The sequence below is a fragment of the Psittacula echo genome (genome assembly GCF_963264785.1).
Source record: "Psittacula echo genome assembly, chromosome: 4".
Taxonomy (NCBI): Eukaryota; Metazoa; Chordata; class Aves; order Psittaciformes; family Psittacidae; genus Psittacula; species Psittacula echo.
In genome coordinates this window covers 86,586,040-86,606,789 of record NC_137738.1, presented here as the reverse complement: position 1 = coordinate 86,606,789, position 20,750 = coordinate 86,586,040, and the positions used below count along the sequence as shown (strand labels likewise).

Genomic DNA, 20,750 nt, shown 5'->3' with positions numbered 1-20,750 from the left:
CTTGCAATGTATTCGATGTTTCCTAAAATAGGAAAATTTTGATGTGAATTTCCATGAGAAAAGGTTAAGAATATAGAATATAACAACTAATTAATTATTCTAATACTTTTTAGATTAATCAGATGTTATTCCAAAATGTTTCTTAAAAGTATTTCTTCAAGTCAGCAACTTTCTTATAAACCTCAAGGCAGAAATGCATTTTTATCAGATATTTGACCCTGAAGTAGAAAATAATGCTGCAGATGAGCTCAGGAAGAATGCTTCATGCACAGCCTTCAGTACTCAGGTGTATATATGCTTGTGAGTGAGTTTATAATGGGCATCTCTGACATAGCAGATGGAGCATGGGTATTAAGAAATAAAAAATGACATGGAAGATAGGCATGAAAGGGTACTACAAATCAGTGCTTTCCAGATCTTTTCATTTTTAATGCATTTGTAAATGAGTAATGTAAATTAAGGCAAACCATTCAGAATTTAATTAATTGGATATTTAATTCTCATACCTGCCAGTAACTGTATTTGTGCCTGAAGGTGCATCTTCATACATTAGTTTGAATGACTGGAATCTGAAATACTGATGGGAAACAAAAGTAAGACAGCTTGTAGTAGCACAGAATATTTTATGACATACTGGAAACAGAGAAGGCACTGAGATATACAGTGAAGCACTGGGAAATCACTAAAGGATTAACCCTCTGATTAAATTAGTCTATGGTAACCCAACAAATATTCTTTCCTTTAACAACCTGAGGTTTTGAAATAATTTTTACAGGCTAAACTGTTATTCTTTCTTGTGAATTACACTCTACAGCCCTATGCCTTCAGGAATTCTGTCTAAATTGTACTAGTGCCTGACTTTTCCTAGCTTACAGTGTTTGCTTTGGTCTTGTATTTGATACTACCCCATCATATGTTTGTTACCATCCCGTCATATGTTTGTTCCATTAAAAAAAATCATACTAAAGTTCTTTTTTATCTCACATTTTTACATTTTCCCAGTGAATATAGTTATAGTTTATTTATTCATGAAAATCTAAAACTGTTCCATATCTCCACTATATGTTCTACCCTCAGCTGTCTCTTTCTCTTGAGACACGTGACTAGATATGACTTTGGGAAACTTATGCAAAGGACTGAGGTGTAGAAGACTTATTTATTGTATTTAGACAGTCTGGAAAATAAAGGATGGAAGAGGGTTGCTATCATGTGGTGCTCAGGGTATTAAGAAGCTCATGCCGTATAACTTTTATACCTTGACCTCAAAATCTGAGATGGTGATGTGATGGACTTACTAGGTAAGTCAGGGTTCATTTACCAGGGATGCTTGCAGAGGTATAGCACAGATACCAGGCATCCCGTTTCCAGTGCTTACTTCTTCACTTTGCAATGGTAAGTAATATTAAAAGAAAGATGCATACAAGCCAGAAAAAAATACCAAGAGAATCTTTCCCAAGCTTATATTAGCACACTGTGGAACTAATTGGGTCGCCTTTTCCTTTTGATTCCCTGGTATGTCCACAGTGAACTCTTTAGACCAGAACACCACTTAAACTCTTTCTGAAGTGAATGGCTTAGTAATAGCCACTCATAAGAAATGCAAGAAGATATTTCATGTTAGAACAGTCACTCATAAGTATCTCCTAGTTGTTATTTATTGAGTGGGCTCCCTGGACCTTTGCTCTATTTGTTCTAACCTTTTAAGGCCTCTCATGCCCATATATTGAGTGCTGTTATTCTTAGGATGATGTGGCTGAAACATGGAAGTACAATGTAGATCTCTGCATTACTTTGTTTAAGAGCAAAATCTTCAAAATAAATCTTTCCAGTGCTCCAGCACAGCAGTAAGGCCTTATAACTAATAAAGTAATGCTTATTTTTAACTGTTTATTTTATTAAAATAATATAAATTATGGATTTTGATATATTGAATTGTTTTCTCAAAAAAGGTGGAAGATTTGACAGAAGATGCCTTCTATGAATTCAAAGTTGCTGCTGCAAATTTGGTTGGAATAGGTCAACCTTCAGATCCCAGTGAGCATTTTAAGTGTAAAGCCTGGACTATGCCAGAACCTGGTAAGTCTATTAGTTCCTCATGAAATTCAATTCAATTCATCCTCCTTAAAGCACAGTCAGTGTATTGTTACAAGTGTATTGTTCCAGGCAAACTCTGCTGGATGTTAATTTCTGCCATATTACTTGTTGAGATTGCTATTGCTTCTGAGATCTCCTGTTAAAAGTTGCTTTCATATCGCCATGGATGGCACTGAATATCCTGGGAAGTTGGTGACCTTTATTTATCTTGCTGAGTGTTTGCTTCTTTCATTTCCCACATCGGCTCGGAGCAAAAAGTCTTCAGTTTTCAGTCTATGTTTTTATCACTACCATCTCTTCAACTCCAGCCCTACAAGCTCCACTTCACACTCATCATCTGTAAAATATATAGGTGTCTCTGCACCAGTATCATAAAATCATAGAACGGTTTGGGTTGGAAAACATCTAGTTCCAACCCCCCTAACATAGGCAGGGACAACTTCCGCTAGATCAGATTGCTCAAAGCCCCAGCCAACATGGTCTTGAATGTTTTCAGAGATGGGGCATCCACAAATTCTCTGGGCAACCTGTTACAGTGATAATTGCAGTCTATTAAGAATATTCCTGGAGTTTCAGATACAACATGGGCCTGTTTCTTGACATAGAGGGAAGTAGCACAGTGTGGCCAAAGAGGTATTCCATACCACAGCACGTCATGCCCAGGATGTAGAACTGAGGGTTCCCGGAAGGGCTAGTTCACTGCTGGGTGGGGGTGAGTTATTGGTCGGTGGGTGGTGAGGTGTTGTATTCTCTTCCCTTGTTATTTCCTTTATCATTATTGTTATTGGTAGTAGCAGTAGTGAATTGTGTTATACTTTAGTTACTGGACTGTTCTTATCTCAACCCGTGAGAGATGCATTCTTTTGATTCTCCTCCCCGTCCCTCCAGGAGTGGGGGGAAGAAAAGGAGGGGGGGGGGAGAAGTAGACTGCATGGTTCTAATTTACGGCCTGGGCTTAAACCACGACACAGGAAAATGTCAATTTTCTTCTTTATGTTATATGTAAAAAGTTATCATGCTATATGTAAAAAGTAATTCTTGCCTGGAACAACAGCTCAGTAAGATCATGAGCTGATTCAAATGGAATAATTTACTGGGAAAGAGGTGTCAAAAGTCATATAATTCAACTGCTTATCCACATGCAGGATCAGCTATACCGATTTTGTTGACAGAGGCTTGTCTAATCCATCCTTAAAGACTTCTACCCATGGAAAAGTCCAGGTTCTTTAGAGAGGATCTATTCCTAACCTTAATATGTTTAAAAAGTTTTTCTAGTATTCTTGAACCTTTCTTCCTGCAATCTAAGTCAATTTGCTTCTTGTCCTGTTCACCAAAGGCATGATGAAGAGATTATTCTTTTCCTCTTTGCAACAACTTTTCTCTGTGTTTAAAGACTTCCAGACTCACAGCTTTCCCCTTTAAGTTGACAAACTCCAGTTCATGCATTCTTTCTCATACATCATGCATTTCCTATCTCTAAGTGAACAATTTTCTGATATTTGAACTTTTTCTAGTTGGCTCATGTCTTTCTCCAATGGCAGTACACAAACTGGAGACACTATTTCAAATGAAGATTTTTCAATGCTGAGCGAAGGAATGGCAACTCCAGACGCCACAGTTGTTTGGCTGCTTACAAATACTCTTCTACTTCCTTTTTTTCTTTTTTCTTTTGTTTTTTTCAATTTAATACTGTTATTCTAAGTTCCAAGTTTATTTCTTTAATGCCCACACTCTTTTCTGAAAAACCTTGTCAGAGAGTTTTTCTCCACATTTTCTAGCTAAATTCTTCTGAGTTCATGTATCTTATCTTCAGGATTTAATGACATGACAAAGCTATCAATAACAAAATGTTTAATCTCCTGACCTTAACTCCCTTTGTGTTAGCTACATTTTCTTATAATCTTGTAATATTTAGTTTAAATGCATCCTCAGTAGAATAATTATTTTCCTTAGTGGATCTCCGATTTGTACTCTCTACAGTGTTTTCAAAACCTGTGAAACTGTTGAGTGTGTAAACAAGTGAAGATTATACTTCATTTTAAATTATATATAAAGAAATAAAGTAAAAGGCCTTTTCAGGAAATTAAGAGAGTGAAATTTCCATTTTCATAATGAACAATCTGACCTTTCTTCTACTTCTTAGCTGATTACTTTGTTCTCATTATGAAACTAGTTGAATAGAGAGTATTGCATTCTTCCTGCTTAACAAAACCAACCACCCATCCCTCTCCAAATTACCAAACCTGTTAAAATATTTCACAAGTCCTTTTTAGAATACTTTTTTAAACAATAGCTTAGCAAAAATGAAAAGAAATAATTGAGATTTAAGACTGGGAGAAAGAAGCCGACCCTCTTTTCTTGCTTACCAAAGATACTGGAGACTAATGTAATGTGACTGAAATAGACTCCCAGTGTCAACAAAATATTTTTCCACCTCTTGATATGGAAGGGAGATTTCATTAGAAAGGCCAAAACCCCTTGCAAGATTTCCAGCATAAATAATGGATTCGTTGCCCAGAGCCCATAATTATTTCATCCTTCTGCAGAGCTCTAGTCTTAGGTATCTCCGTGAGCCTCTGTGAATTAGCAATGATAGCTAATGAAATATTTTACATGACTTGAAAAAAACAAATAATCTGTGGTCTCAGAATCCTCAGAATAGAACATATTTCATTACACATTTTTTTCTACTGTCTACATTTCTAGCAGGTGAATCTGCCAGTGGAATTTTAATTATCTGTGGATATATAGACATTCATGTTAGGATTTTTGAAAAGCCCTGAAAGAAGGCTTTAGACTCCTTGAAACTAGCGGTTTTTCCATCAGAAATCTATTATTTATCCTTATAAGGTCTGTAACAGGTACTTAAATGTTCTTTTCTGAAATGTGCTTGTCTAGTATGGGGAAAAACTTTTCTAAAATGAAAACAGTTCTTTTTTGCTGTATATTTATATTTGCTTAACATCATCCATTATAAATTTCATGTTCATTCAGCATTGGTTAACATCATGTAGGCTGTAATGGCAATCAGGTTTATTTGTAAGGGTTTTTTTATTCTTCTTTATTTTAAATGGTGAGAGTTGTTCTGAAGAAGTAGGCCAAACTGACAACAGTGAGAAAATCCCTAAGTCTCAGGTACTTTCAGGTTTTCTTACTCTAAATTTAAAGCACAAGAAGCAAGCTTCCAACTACACATAACTGGACCGAATATCAGTATTTTGTCATGGATGTTTTCACTACTGTACAAAACTGATATAATTCTGCCTTTATAGTCTACAGGTATAAATAAATATCCAGATTATAGCAAAAAAATAAATGCCACAAGTTAAACTGAATGGCACTGGAACAGTTTAATGAAGGAAAAGGAAAGTCTAGTATGAGAAACATAATTCAGTAGATACAAAATTATGAACTGTCACTTATTCATAGGACATCTGGATGTTTTGGGCTTAAATAGTTCTTCTAACATATATCATCTTGAGAAGTTCTTCTTGGCTATTGTTACCCACATCACAATGAAAAATTCTGCTGTCAGGGAATGAGAAACCTGATCCAAAATCCACTGGTGCCAGTGGGTATCAGATTAGTCTGAAGGGTCATGGTTCAAGTGTATCAACAAAATATAAAAATCCTGATGCTAAATTATGAACCTGAGTCAGGCTCAGTGAAGCAGCTTTGATATGGGCTGGTGAAATTATTTAATAGACAAGCAACCTCTATTTCTTGTTGGAAAATTTTAAACTGCATGGATTTTCTGCATGATTAGCTTTGCCTTAAAATGGAGTTACTGAGATCTAGCTAAGAATGTGTGCTTCAGAATACTAATGTCCTTCACAGCATAAAGCAAGTATTGCTGTATACAGCCATGAGGGAAAAATGACCTAAATACCACATATACCAAGTTTATTGTAAAGGATGAGATTTTGGAAAGCAAACACAGTCAAAACAAAATTGACCTCTACATGGCCAATTTGTAGAATGTTATTATATTGAAGTGAACTTCCTATATTTGAAATGTTTTAGGTCCTGCCTATGATCTCACCATTTGTGAAGTTAGAAATACATCACTGGTTCTTCTGTGGAAAGCTCCTGTGTATGAAGGCAAAAGCCCTATTACTGGGTATTTAGTGGACTATAAGGAAGTAGATACAGAAGACTGGATCACTGCTAATGAAAAGCCTACTCCAAAGCGCTATTTTAAGGTAACATGTTAATCACTTAGTGTTAATTCAAAACTGAGTTCAAAAACCCTTTCATTGAGTGCAGCAAACGTGTGTGTTTGAACTTGGACTTTGGCTAACATCTTCATATAAATAAACATAAGAGTTTAGATTGTTTTTAAACTGGCTTTGCTCTTTATCTTGTTCAAGGTCACTAATTTACAAGAGGGTCATAGCTATGTTTTCAAAGTTCGTGCAGTAAATGATGGTGGGATAGGCAAGTCATCTGAAATATCTGAACCAGTGCTTGTCGAGGCACGACCAGGTAATGAACTGTTTTATCTCCTCTGCTTCTGAAATACTGAAATACTTAGAAGTGACTTTAATCAATCTGATTTGATATTGTAGCATAGATAAGTATTTCAAGAGTTAAGAAGCTTTTAGCCTTTAAACTTAAAGAAAAAATATTGTGGATGCAGAGGTCTTCAAGTCTTCATGTTTTACTTGTTTGAGGAAAAAGAAGTATGACCACACATTTATTAAAGCTTCAAGAGTGATAATGAAATTAATTTACTTAAGCTGTTCATATCTCATATTAATTTTCATTTTAGATATTTGCCTCTCAATAAGAATTTATTATTTTTAAGATTCCTTTTTTTTTTTTTTTTTTTGGCTTGTATAGTGTAAGAATTGTTCTAGTTTGTGATGCTGAGTCAGCAAATGACATAAACAGGCTTCAAGATCTGCAAGTAAGATCTCCAAGTACCTGTTAGTGAAAATGGTCAAAATTTGTATGGGCTTTGGTAATTTCTGAATTGTAGCTTGAAAGAGAAATGCAACCTTGATATTTGAGTTGATTCCTATTTTGCAGGAACAAAAGAAATCTTTTCGGGTGTAGATGATGAAGGTAATATTTACCTGGCTTTTGAGTGCAAAGAAGCTACAGATGCATCTCATTTTGCGTGGGGTAAATCATATGAGGAGATTGATGATTTTGATAAGTTCAAGATTGAAACAGAAGGAAGTTGGTAAGTCTTGCCAGTCTACTGAGTTATTAGACATTTGTCATGTTAAACATCCCAATAACATGAGAAAGCTTGCTAATTATATTCTTTATTGGTGACTTTAGTTCAAAGCTGTACTTCAAAAATCCTGATAAATCAGACTTGGGAACTTATTCTATCTCAGTTAGTGACACAGATGGAGTTTCATCCAGCTTTGTTATGGATGATGAAGGTAAGGTTTTTATCAGCTAAAGCTTTCTTCATTTTATCACCTCAACTGCCTTTAAAGTTGTCCAAGAAAAAAAAAAATGCCACAACTCTCACGTTCTTTCCTATGCACAAGCTTTGTGTGAGTACTTATTTTTCTGATTATCACAATAATGGAAGTGGGCATAACTTAAGGCAATATTCTCTTAAAAAAAAATAAAATAATATGTCCAATTAGAATTGTTTTCTTTATTCTGGGATATAATGCTGTTTGTAAATGTCTATTACACTTTCAATTATGTGGCTGAAATGGTTCGTTTTTTTAATTGCTTTGTGAATCTCTTTTTCTAGTTTGTTGCTTTTGCTGTGCTTTGACTTTATAGCTTTTTACATTTTATAATAATTGGTTCTCTGTTAACTTTAAAGTAACCATCAGATTTCTGTTTATCATGGAGCCCAATATAGAGACAGACCTTGAGGATCTAGGTATAGTTTCATAAAACTTAGATGCAGAGAATTAGTGAGAAGAATGTGAGAAAAAGGTTGTTGCTTTAACATCTGAATACATTGGATTGAATGATCCTTTGGTTTAAATTTAAATTAGTTTGGGTTTATTTCATTGTAGCTTTTTTGTTTCATTTGAATTGCAATGAATTTTGCTTTAGGCTGACTTTGGTTTACCATTGAGAGGTGCTGAGGTGAAAGGCAAAGCAGGGGACTTTTCTGATTTCAAATAGCACAAAGATTACTTTGGTGCTTTCCCAGTCCACAGGCTATAATTGCTATGCCCAGTTCCTTAAGCATGAAAATTCCTCTACTTACCTACTTTCTAAGGAGACAAGGTGAGACTGTGTGTGAGCCTTGATGGCAGACAGGGCTTTATCACTGTATGAACCATGTCAAACCTCCCACCCATAATAGGTGTTGAGAGTAAACCCATGTGCAGCCAGAAAAAATGTTTCTCCAGGACATGGACCACTGATATGGACTCTTGTTTATTACCAATATCTGCTTCTTCTAGGGAAGCTAAAGTATAATATTTTTTATTTTCCATTGAGTACTGTAGGAAAAGACAGGTATACATTTGATCATGAGAACTTCCCTTTGGTTTAGTTTTGAAGCATCACTCTGAAACCTGTCTGTAAGTCTTGCCACTGTCAGTGGAAGTTTCTTTTTGTAGAAGAGCACTGAAGGTGCTTCCCATCCGACACTTAGCCCATGTCTTTCCTTGTCATATCTGTCATTCAGAATTACACTTTTATTTGTACTGGATCCTTGCACAAGTGTCATATTTTCATCTTAGCACCAAAACCCATTCCTTCATTCCCCATTTACTTCCTCAAATGCTATAAATTCTCTTGTAATTTTGCTAAATTCTTGACCATATCATAAATCCCTGCTAATTTCCTCTAGTTTTTTCATAATCTGTAAATTTGCAATTGGAAGTAATGTTCATCTTACAAATCTTTATTATTAATGAATATGATAAATAAGCTTAGTATGAAATTCTAATGAAGTGATTTCTAGACTCTCATGCAGATTTCATTTGGATTCAGTGGCTTAAATAGAACTTTCTGTACCTTTTTCAGACTAACTTGCACTCAATCTTGTTTCCTGCCACAGTAAAACAAGCTTTTCAGGTACAGTGTCAGAAAGAAAGTAAGTAGATAAAGAAACCTCATGCATTCAGAAGCTATTGCCTCCCGTCTTTTGTTTAAATCCAACAGAAAGCTTAAAATAGATTTCATCCCTTGTTTAGATTATTTTTCATAAGAAGGTGTGCATGAAGATGAATGAAATTGTCTAAAATATATGTATCAGAATTTTAAGTTTCTCAAATATTATTATTTTTTCTTTTTAGTCATCATTTTCTGAAGACGGGCATTTAACACACAAGACTTAAGGAGATTATACGCTGATGCTGATATGTACCTTCTTTAATATTTTTTTCTGACTGTATTTTTCAGAATAAATTAAAACATGAGTATTTTTCTTAATTCCAGAGTTTGAACGTTTGATGGCATTAAGCAATGAGATAAAGAATCCAAGTAAGTTGAAGATCTCAATCTGTTTGATACTTCTAGAAGAATTATAATAGCATACTAATGGCTGGAGTTCCAAAAAGATTTTTCCTTAAACAATGGCAGCTTCATTTTTCATGGAACAACTTGCTTCCTTATCTTTCCATTCATTTAGAAGTATATTTGCTTGCACTGAATAAAATAATCTTTGCCTAAAAGTCTTTTGAAGTTTAACTCTGACAAGAGACTATAAGTTGCTGCTAGCCAATTCCTTAAAAAATGTGCAAACTATAAGCTGCAAATTCTTTTCTTTCTTTGAGAAATCAATTTAAAAATCAGCCAAAGATGGCTTTAGATGTATTTTCCCTGCATAAAATTTATTCTATAGCCAGCATTCTATAAATAATAGTCAAATCCTAATATTTTACTACAGTAGTCCTTTTTCTCACAAGAATTCATGCATTATTGACTTTTTATTGCTTTTCTTTCTGCAGCAATACCTCTGAAATCAGAATTAGCTTATGAGGTTCTTGAGAAAGGACAAGTTCGTTTCTGGATTCAGGCTGAAAGCTTATCACCAGATTCTACCTTCAGATTTGTTGTTAATGATAGAGAAATTGAAAACAGTGATGTGAGTATATATTCAGTACTATATATGTGTGATTTTGTTTAATAAACCTTTCTGCATTAATAATTATTATGTTTTCATCATTGAGCCATAGAATCATTTAGGTAGGGAAAGACCTTAAAGGTTTGCAGAGGTATTGGTATATATAACCTTTGAAGGTCCCTTCCAACCCAAACTGTTCTATGATTCTATGATTCTATAAATATTGAGTTCAACTGTCAAACTAGCACTGCCAAGTCCACCACTCATTTCAGGTAGCTGTAGAGAGTGATAAGGTCCCCGGTGAGCCTCCTTTTCTGTAGGTTAAGCAACCACAGTTCCTTCTGCTGCTTCTCATAAGACTTGTGCTCTAGACCCTTCACCAGCTTCATTGCCCTTCTTTGGACACACTGCAGCACCTCAATGTCTTTCTTGTAGGGAGGGGCCCTGACCTGAACATAGGATTTGAGATGTGGCCTCACCAGTGCCAAATACAGGTGGACAATCACTCTTGCAGCCCTGCTGGCCACACTTTCTGATACAGGCCAGGATGCTATTGGCTTTCCTGGCCACCTGAGCACAAGCCGGCTCAGATTCAGCTGGCTGTTGACCAACATCTGTAGGTCCTTTTCCACTGGGCAGCTTTCCAGCCACTCTTCCCCAAGCCTGTAGCATTGCATGGGGTTGTGACCCGAGTTCAGCAACTGGACCCTGCACCTGGGTCACATATATTTGGCTTCGGCCCATTGATCCAACCTGTCCAGATCCCTCTGCAGAGCCTTCCCACCCTCAAGCAGATCAACACTCCCACCCAACTTGGTGTTGTCCACAAATTCACTGAGGGTGCACTCAATACGCTCATCCACAGATCACCGATAAAGATATTAAACAGAACCAGCCCTAATTCAGAGCCCTAAGGAACACCAGTTGTGACCAGCTGCCAACTGGATTTAATTCCATTTGCCATCACTCTCTGGGCTCAGCCATCCACACAGTTTTTAACCAGCAAAGAGAACAGCCGTAAAGCCATGAGCGGCCAGTTTCTCCAGGAGAATGCTGTGGGAAACAATATCAAAGGCTTTACTAAAGTCTAGGTAGACATCATCCACAGCCTTTCCCTCATCCACTAAGTGGGCTACCTTGTCATAGAAGGAGATGAGGTTAGTCAAACAGGACTTGACTTTCATAAAGCCATGCTGACTGGGCCTGATCACCTGGTTCTCCTGTACACATGGTTGTGCCACATGATGGCACTCAAGATGATCTGCTCCATAGCCTTTCCTGGCACCAAGGTCAGACTGACAGGCCTGTAGTTACCTGGATCCTATAGCTGTGTAAGGTCTGATAACACATGAGGAATGCCATTCTTTAACTTGAATCTTTTTTACAGTATTAATTTCCTGTTGCAGAGTGAGACTATTCATACAAAAAAAACAAAAAAAGAGAGCAAAGTTTAATGTTCAGAATTCTGTATTCATTTTGGATAGGTAGATGACCAACAGCCATAGAGAAGAAATGAGACACAGACTAGTATTAAACATTTTAATCATAAAAATAGTGCACAGATATTTTATGAAAACATCTCAAACCAAAAGAGCTGCTTCAAGTTTTGAACTCCAAACTGGCAACACATGCTACTCCCAGAGACCCTCTCTCTGAGGCTAATGCTACTAGTTTTGCATAGAAAGTGGGAGGCACTTGGAAATACAAGACTGCCCATAAATTTAAAGATTTTAGATGGTGTTACTTTCTTTTTTTTTTTTTTTTTTTTAATTTTGGCCTGGACGTTAAATGAGCTTTAAATGGCTACAATGGAGTTGAAAGGACAGGCCACCACCTTCCTGCATTTTTATAGCTCTAGGAAGACCTTTCATAGAAAAAGAAACAAAGAAATGATCAGATTGGGCTGAGAGGAAAGCAAGGTCATACGTTTGCAGAGCTGGAGTATGATCCCAGGGCATAAAGCGCTGGAAATATCTTTTCCTGTGAGGAATCCATCTCCAGTGCAGCTGTTTGACAGGTTCAGTTTATTCCTGAGGATGCAAAGCCTGGTTTTGGCCAGAGAAGCTTACCAGCATTTTTATACCTTAATAAAGCAAAGAGCATTTACTATAATTATATATTGACATGTGGAAAAAGAAGTGTTTCTGAGTAAAATATTTTTTTCTTTTTCTTACTTTAAGAATTAATACACTATAACATTGAAAATCTGAATATTAGTGACTATGATTTATTGAAATGACGATATTCTGTTTTAATAATATTAGTGGAACAGAATGACCTATTTTTAGTTCGCATATGTTTTGGAAGCATTGACATCAGAGAGAGTCTTGAAAAGGAGCTGCATTATTTCACCTCTTTAATTAGTAACCCACAGGTGACATTTACTTTTGGAGACTGATGATATTTTTGTGGAAAGTCACATAAAACCTGAGTATTTATGGTACTCATAAAATCATTGAACTTCATCTTGCTGCATAATGGCAATAGTTAGAAGCCTAATTACACTCTAAAGCCTGCCTGGAGACTGGGCTACAGTCACTGAACATGTTCAATAGACCATTATATGCCAGTGAATTGTAGCCTGGTTCTTGACATTGGCTGAAGTGAAAAACTTCTCCTTGTAGGCCCTAACAAGGAATGGTTTCTGTAAGATTTCAAAATAATCTAAGAAAGGAATAAACTAGCCCCCATTTAATCAGTTGTCATTTTAATCTTTTACTATTTTTTCCCTTTACCCAAAAGCAAGAAATGAAAAAAAGTTCTAGAAGCGTGATAAAGGATCAGATTAAAACATACATATTGCTCTTCCTTTTCTGCTTCTGACAAATCTCAATTTAACATTCTCCCTGAAAACTTATGAAATGAATGCGATTGTTGTCCTTGACCTCTGTGGACAAGATTCTGTAAGTGAGAATTTGAATTTACACTTTTTGATAGTTTTGTGAAGTCTATAACTTCTCTTTTTAACCTACCTTGCCTATCTCCTCAACTCTTACAAATGAACTCTTACATAAGTAATTTTGCTGCTGATTTCCTGATTAATTTAATCTTTTCTTATTCTTTGACATTATCTTTCTTTGAACTATATATGGCAAAGTGCATACCCAAATTATATGAGTATTTTCCCCTGCTATTTTATATAAATGTTATACCTCAGTCCCTTCCCTCTAAATAATTTATTTAAAACATTATAATCCTGATCAGTCTGTTGGCTACTGTTTTGTTAATTCCATTATCTTTCATCTTTCTTCAGTCTTCAGTTACCCCAATAAGATTTAAACTAGTACTATTCGTATATTTGAAAGTACCAGCAATGAATGCTGAACATCATGACTATGTCTACACTATTCTTAGAATCATAGAATCATAGAATAGTTAGGGTTGCAAAGGACCTTAAGATCATCTAGTTCCAACCCCACTACCACGGGCAGGGACACCTCACACTAAACCATGTCACCCAAGGCTCTACCCAACCTGGCCTTGAACACTGCCAAGGATGGAGCATTCACAGCTTCCCTAGGCAACCCATTCCAGTGCCTCACCACCCTTACAGTAAAGAACTTCCTCCTTATATCCATTCTAAAATTCGCCTGTTTAAGTTTGAACCTGTTACCGCTTGTCCTGTCACTACAGTCTCTAGTGAAGAGTCCCTCTCCAGCATCCTTGTAGGCCCCCTTCCGATACTGGAAGGCTGCTCTGAGGTCTCCATGCAGCCTTCTCTTCTCCAGGCTGAACATCCCCAACTTTCTCAGCCTGTCTTCATAGGGGAGGTGCTCCAGTCCCCTGATCATCCTCGTGGCCCTCCTCTGGACTTGTTCCAACAGTTCCATGTCCTTTTTATGTTGGGGACACCAGAACTGCACACAATACTCCAAGTGAGGTCTCACGAGAGCTAGTTGTCCAGAGTAAATCTGTTCTTGAGACTGGCCAGGAGGTGTCCCTCATACCTGAAGCAGATACATCTGTGGGCTCATTCCTACTAATTTTGAATCAGTACTTAAAGGTTCTCTCACTTAGGGATGTGGTCCCAGAAAGTTTAATAAGTGGGTTTTTTACTAGCTTTTTTTTCTTTTCTTCCTTTTTTCCCCCTCCTTTCCTAAACTTTTTTTACCTGTGGCTTCAAATGGCTTTTTCTAGGTTTGGAGTACAATAAAAATGTTAACCAAAGCATTCTGTTTATAAGGCAGAATATATATGTTGCCTTTTAACAGTAACGGGTTCTATAATTTACTGTGTAGAACTACTTCTAGATGGTCCCATCATGAATGGAACAGTTAGTGTGTAATATCTTTGGCTACAATGCTTACCTAAAAGTATTCATCAAGGTACTTCTGTGGATTAGTTTTACTTTGCTTTAGGAATTTTTTTAGTTAATATTCAAACATGACTGTTAGTAGGACACAGCCTTCATGCTTGCTACTTGCCAAATGAAAGAAGTTATTAGTAAAAGGTGATCGTATCTAAACTAATACCTGTATATTCAAAACACGTGTTTTGCAAGTACTGTCCAATATTTGCTTGCAATTTTCTGTTTCCTTGAGTATGCCTGCCAATATTTTATCTTTCTGGAATATTTAATAGAAAGCAAACACAAAAAAGACACAAACAATGAACAGCATATTTAACATTGAATTCAAGTCAATATTTGATACTTTGGGTATTCTGCAAGCACTTTAATAGGTAACTATATGTTTTGATAGAATTCTAATTCCTTGCTAGACTTGGTTGATTCTTTTCATTCCCAGAAGCTTTGTTGGTTTTGCACAAGTTACTGTCCTCATGGTCTTGCACTTTAGTGTTCTTTGAAAAGGATAGCCAGCATTAGATGAGCAAATCATTATACCCTTCCTAAATTTACTTTTTTAGTGAGAAAAAAAATCCCATATTGAGCTGCCAAATATGTGTCAGAGATATTTAGTAGTGATGACGTTTTGAAATTGTTGTGATGGATTTATTTGGATGTCTGCCTTTGTATTTATGAACATAATTCTTCCAACTATTTCTGGACTCTGCTAGGAATAGTGCTCCAGCCTAGCAAAACCCCTTCTTGAACTGGAAGCTGTAATGCAGCTAAAGCCTGGATGTGAAAGCTTTTCTTCAAACATGCATTGTGCCATAAACTATTATTTTAAAATCCAAACCAGTGGTATTATGATGACTTGAGTATTCCAAATGCAGCTGCACACAGAGGTTTCTGTCACCAGTAGGACCTTGTTGTACAATAGATATATAAGCACAGCCCTGTTTCAATAGTTTACAATTTAAAAGGACATGAAAAGGGTTGAGTGTGGAGGCAGGGGTGTGAAACATGATTAATTCAATAAGGAATAATAAGTAATTTGCATTATACTAAAGTTATTACTTTTTTATTTCAGAGGCATAAAATAAATTGTGACCGTTCAAATGGCATTATAGAAATGGTGATGGACCAATTTACAATTGACAATGAAGGTACCTACACAGTGCAGATTCAAGATGGAAAGGCCAAGAACCAGTCTTCATTAGTTCTCATCGGAGATGGTATGTTCACTGAAACATTGAAACTTTAACTCTGATGAAGAAATGAACTTCAATTATTCTTTGAGTAATTTTGTGGCTAACTCAGTTTTCATTCACCTCTTCTCAAATTTAGCATTCAAGGCAGTATTGGCTGAATCTCAGCTCCAGCAAAAGGAATTTCTCAGGAAGCAAGGTAAGGCAGAGTAGATGGGTGACTTTAGGCACAATTTGCAGCTAATGATGCATTCCTGGTGAATACTAAATACTTCCAGCTTCCAATGATTTCATTAGAAGATGAATATACTGCACAATGTGAGGAAACATTCAACCCTTGTTGTATCTTCTTTTCTAACATTGTCATATGATGCATTCAAGTTGTGACAGAACTTCCACAAAGTAAAGAAATGAAGTGGGAGTACTTACAAGAGGTTATTTTTACTCACTATTTATGATAAGTGTGCCTACTGTAGGGTCTGATCCAACAGAACATTTCAACATATTTAGTTTTAAGCATACAAGTTGTTGCTTCAATATAATTGATGGAAGGGTAGACAGCATAATTTCAGACAAGGAATATTAAAAAACTGTTCCTGTTGGTTTTGTCAAAGCAAAATTCCAGGAATTAAATGTATATTTGTTGGATAGCTACTACACAGTTACAGAGTTTGCTATATACTTGTTATTGTACTGTTTGCAGATGAAAGTACTGTTGGATATCTAAATCAGAATTCTATCACTGTGACATCTGTAAAAAATTGAGTTTGAGCTCTAGTTTGTAATTATCGCTTGGCAAGCAGATAGCTTTTAGGATGAAAGTAGCAATAATAATTAAAAACATTTATTATAAATAACTTAAGATTCTCTATATAAGCAATGCAATTCTATTTTTTTTTTTTTTTGGGGGGGTGGTTGTGGTGGAGGTAGTAGATTTAAAAAAAAAAAACAAAACCACTTACTGCATAAACTCACAGGATCTTTCAGTTCCCAATGATTTGAGGGAAAGTCTGGGACTTTGCTACCTCCTAGATCTGGATATTACAATTATGGGTCCTGATCCTGCAGACACTAAAACATAAATTTACTGACATGAGTAACCACAATAACTTTTAGAAGGCTGTGAATGGCAGTTAATTTACTTGAGTATATATATATTCACAGGATTGGAGCCTCAGTGTGTAAAAGGAATATTTCTTGTCCTGTTCATAATGTTTAATACATTTTTTAGCTTTAGAGGATTTGGTAAAATAATGTCTGGCATGGAATTTTTGCTTTTAACATTTTATTAGGTGTTTGGATACATTTGTTTATTCTTCAGTTCCTTTTGCATTAAAGACATTTTTTGTAAGCTTATTTGGAGCTACCCCGTTTCTTTCCTATGCTTAGTTTCAATTGGGCATAAATATATTTAGAAAACTCATTTGTCTCACTTTTTTACATATCATCCTTCTGGTGTCAGGATGTTACAACTGTCATCCTTTTTCTTTCTTTCACTGCATCTTTCTGGTACTCTTTATTCTACCCCATGTTCAAGACAATTTTGTTTCTTAGGTCCTCACTTCTCAGAGTTTTTGTACTGGAAAGTTTCAGAGGAATGTGAAGTTTTACTTGCTTGTAAGGTGAGGAAACATGCTTAATTTTTTTTTTTAGAATGTGTTGATTAAAAATTGAGGTAAGAAAATGTGAGGAAAGTTTTTGATATCTAAAATTAAAAGTTTCATAGTAAAACTTTTTGTTATTTAGAAATATTTAAAATCACTTCAATTACTACTTTTCAGCACTAGTATTCATTAAAACAGCAAAAAAACTCCAGGACATTAATAAATGTGTTAGGTGATCTAAGCATTTGTAACAATTGTGGGCTATAAAAAGAATAATAATAATAAAAAAAAATTATCCTCTAATGGTCTTTCTTTGTTCATCAAAAAATTGCCACACAAAACTAGGATTCAAACTCTTTCCTCACTGTTTTCTTATTTAGAGGTTTCTCTCCCAAAACATCTTTTATTTAATCAGCTGTAACCAAACATGCAAAAAAGGCTTCTAGAGCTAAAGTTATAAAACATGATATTTATTACATTTGACTAATGACTTTTGAATCTTAACAAATGTGCATGGAATTCAGAGTAACTTCTGCTATTAACATCTTTATATGCCATTATAAACTGATATATTGTCATTTTTTTTGCTTTTCTAGAGTGACTAATTAGAGGCCTGAATAACTGAGTTAATTGAATTCAATATGCATCAGACTCCTCTTTGTTGCCTTTTCGTTTAATATGGACTCTTTTGTGTTAATTTTCTCCACTTCTTTTGAATAAGTTTTTGGCTTTTAATTAGACTAACTTGAGTCATTCATTATGAGCAATTTGCATGCACATTTGTGGGATTTTTTTCCTTCTTTTTTTTCCTGCTCACTAATTAGGAGACCTTTAACCTCAGCTTATTCCCTGCAGAACTGACCTGGGTGGTGAATCTGCCATTCTGCCTGCCCCCATTTTAGGGCTCAACACTCATTAGTTAACATGGTACCTTTGCTGGTATGAGGCTGTATAGCTGGAGTACTTTATAATTTCGACGTGATTTGCTTCAGGCATGAACCTTGCTTATCCTTTCATTCACATGGGGAATTAAATGTTGCTAAATCAGTTATACTAGTGTTAATTCTCTACAAATTAATCTGAAATTATCCTTTTCATTGGCTGTCAAGCCTGTTTATTCAACTGAAACTGTGAAAAGCTGAGTGTCTGATTATATACATTTCACCAGTGTACTTTTCGTTCATAAGGTCAGAACATTTTATGTAAATGAAATTTAGGATGTGGGCTGTTTGCACATTCATCATTTTAACTATGCCATTGCCCTTATAATGTTTGTTACTGTTAGTATGTGACTGGCTATTAGGTTCACATGGTACAGTTATGCCTGTTTATGGCTGATTTTTGCACATAGGAAGAGTTTGAAAAATAAACCCTGCATTTGTCCAATGAACTTCGGACACCTGGCATTCAAGTTAGAAGTGTGGCTGCCCTGGGCTATTTCTATGGTAATTAAAACATCTGCCTCCCCAGGCCATATCATAACACCCGGCCTGGTCTCTTCTACACTCTCTTTAGTGTTCCTGTGCACAGGAGGTGTTTTTACCTCTTGAAAGAGCCTGGGATAATGTGAAGGAAGTACCTACAAAAGAAGGCTTTTTTCCTTGAGTTTCTCAATGACCATGGCATGAAACAGGAGAGTCAGGAAACCAGGCAACTGGAAGCTTGTGTAGGGCAGAGGTCTGACTGTATGATCAAGGTCCGTAAAAATAATGATGAATAAAGAGTGTATCAAAAGTAATATGCATCATTCACGTACTGCTTATTTTCTATATGATTGGACCTGATGGACTTTTGATTGACTTAGTATTTGATTCTGAATCAGCTGGAATTGATGGCCTTGTTCTCGGTATTGTAGCCCCTGCATGCTAGTAGAACGTGTTTGTCCATCTGAATGATAATCTGATGGTGGTTGCTTTTTATTGTGTGTTTATCTTTCTTCATATGGCAGCATCTATTATAATTTTTTCTTAAGTATTTCTAAATTGCATAACGTTCAGAAGCTACCTGCTCTTGCATAACTCTGACCCTTATTTGTACTGTGTCTGCTAAAAGCAAGATTTTTGATGTGTGTCTAAACACTGAAAAAAAGAACTTTTCACAGCAAATGTCAACATGAAATAACTTTGGCACAGCAAACTGCATGTGTCTGAAACTCTGTTTATTGTCAGATTGAGTGCTAACAGTCTTTGATGAAAAAAATGTTGAAAAGCATTAAAGGCCTGTTCCTTCAGGCTTTGTTCAAATAAAATTGCCACCGCTGTCATGTAACCACAGGAATAGTCACTTTTAGTTAATGGTAAATGTAAAATGCTGCTCACTTTTTCTCGACCAAGGCATTGCTTTGGGCCAGGTTGTGATTCCAAATACTCTGTCAGAGATCCATAGCAACCACACTGGTTATTAAGCAGCAATATATGCAATTAATATATGTAGTTAATTTAAGCAGGTTTTATAGAGATGTCCAGGAAAGAGAATAGGTGGCCCTCCGATTTGTCTAGTCACCTCTATAGAGAGCTTTCATAGAGCCGTTCACCTATGGAATGACTTCTCTAATGCAAAAGGGTTAGAAATTGGTGCATGCTTTTTCCTCCAAGCAGGCCACTTGGAAACTATTTAAGATCTGTATTAACTTCTGGGCTGCCCTCTATACATTTGTTCACTTCTTTTTTAAGGAAGCTTTTTAAAGCAACTGCCTGGGGACTGAGAAATGTACTGCCAGCTTTGTCCTTCTACCAAAGCCATGCTCACTGAGAATTCAGGCTACAGACAGAAATGCCATCACATTTTTGTGATTTTTGAAGGGCATGGAGATAGTGATGTCAAATAAACCATGGTGTTTCAGAAAGGGAGAAAAATAATATATATATTGCCAAGGTTTCTAGAAAGTACTGGGCTTTTAATTTCTTTGAATTCACAGTTTGAGGTCATTCATCCAGCTCTATTTTAAGCGACATCAATACAAAATGTGTTTTTCAAAATTAGAGCAGTACTTGATGTATAGCTGTAGTCTATGCATTGCCTAGATGAGCTGCTGCTACTATAGCAAAATCCTGGCTTTCAAGCAACTTCTCTGCATTTTCAGTGCATTGTTAAGCCCCTTTGTGTTGGGAGAGACTGCAATTTGTAGGATTCCTCAAGTGTACTTCCCATAAGATAGAATGTAGTAGAAAAAGAGGATCTCTGGTGCAGCTTGCAATTTTGAAGTCTGAAATGCTTTCAGAATAGTAATTCCAGATGCTTTCTGCAGTTTAGCCCTGAAAGACATTGCTTAGATAGCTGGGATAAATCTGCAAATTGTCTGAAGACTCTCAAAGATAGGGGTAAATTCTGTACACATCCCTCTAGAGACACATTCAAAAAGAAAAAGGTAAAGGAGAGAGTTTAGGAACTCTAATTTCAGAGACACTTCTTACAGATATTTCTAGACAAACTACAACCAGAGTGCAAAAACCTCTAAGAGAAGAGAGATTGACAGGATTGGTAGGACAAGGGGTAATGTGTTTAAACTTAAACAGGGGAAGTTCAGCTTAGATATAAAGAAGAGGTTTTTTACTGTG

General features: G+C 36.0%; 1 protein-coding gene across 1 annotated transcript in view; it reads left to right on the top strand.

Moving 5' to 3' along the window:
• The window catches only part of MYOM2 (myomesin 2), a gene marked incomplete at both ends in the record, with an annotated part of 69,864 nt that overhangs the window by 35,852 nt on the left and 13,262 nt on the right, over positions 1-20,750 (top strand). The window contains 10 exons of the mRNA XM_080615924.1: positions 1,950-2,076; positions 6,118-6,296; positions 6,465-6,579; positions 7,126-7,282; positions 7,384-7,490; positions 9,469-9,513; positions 9,981-10,117; positions 15,472-15,616; positions 15,729-15,788; positions 17,144-17,211. Coding sequence (XP_080472050.1) covers positions 1,950-2,076; positions 6,118-6,296; positions 6,465-6,579; positions 7,126-7,282; positions 7,384-7,490; positions 9,469-9,513; positions 9,981-10,117; positions 15,472-15,616; positions 15,729-15,788; positions 17,144-17,211 — 1,140 coding nt within the window. The remainder of the gene's footprint in view (positions 1-1,949; positions 2,077-6,117; positions 6,297-6,464; positions 6,580-7,125; positions 7,283-7,383; positions 7,491-9,468; positions 9,514-9,980; positions 10,118-15,471; positions 15,617-15,728; positions 15,789-17,143; positions 17,212-20,750) is intronic.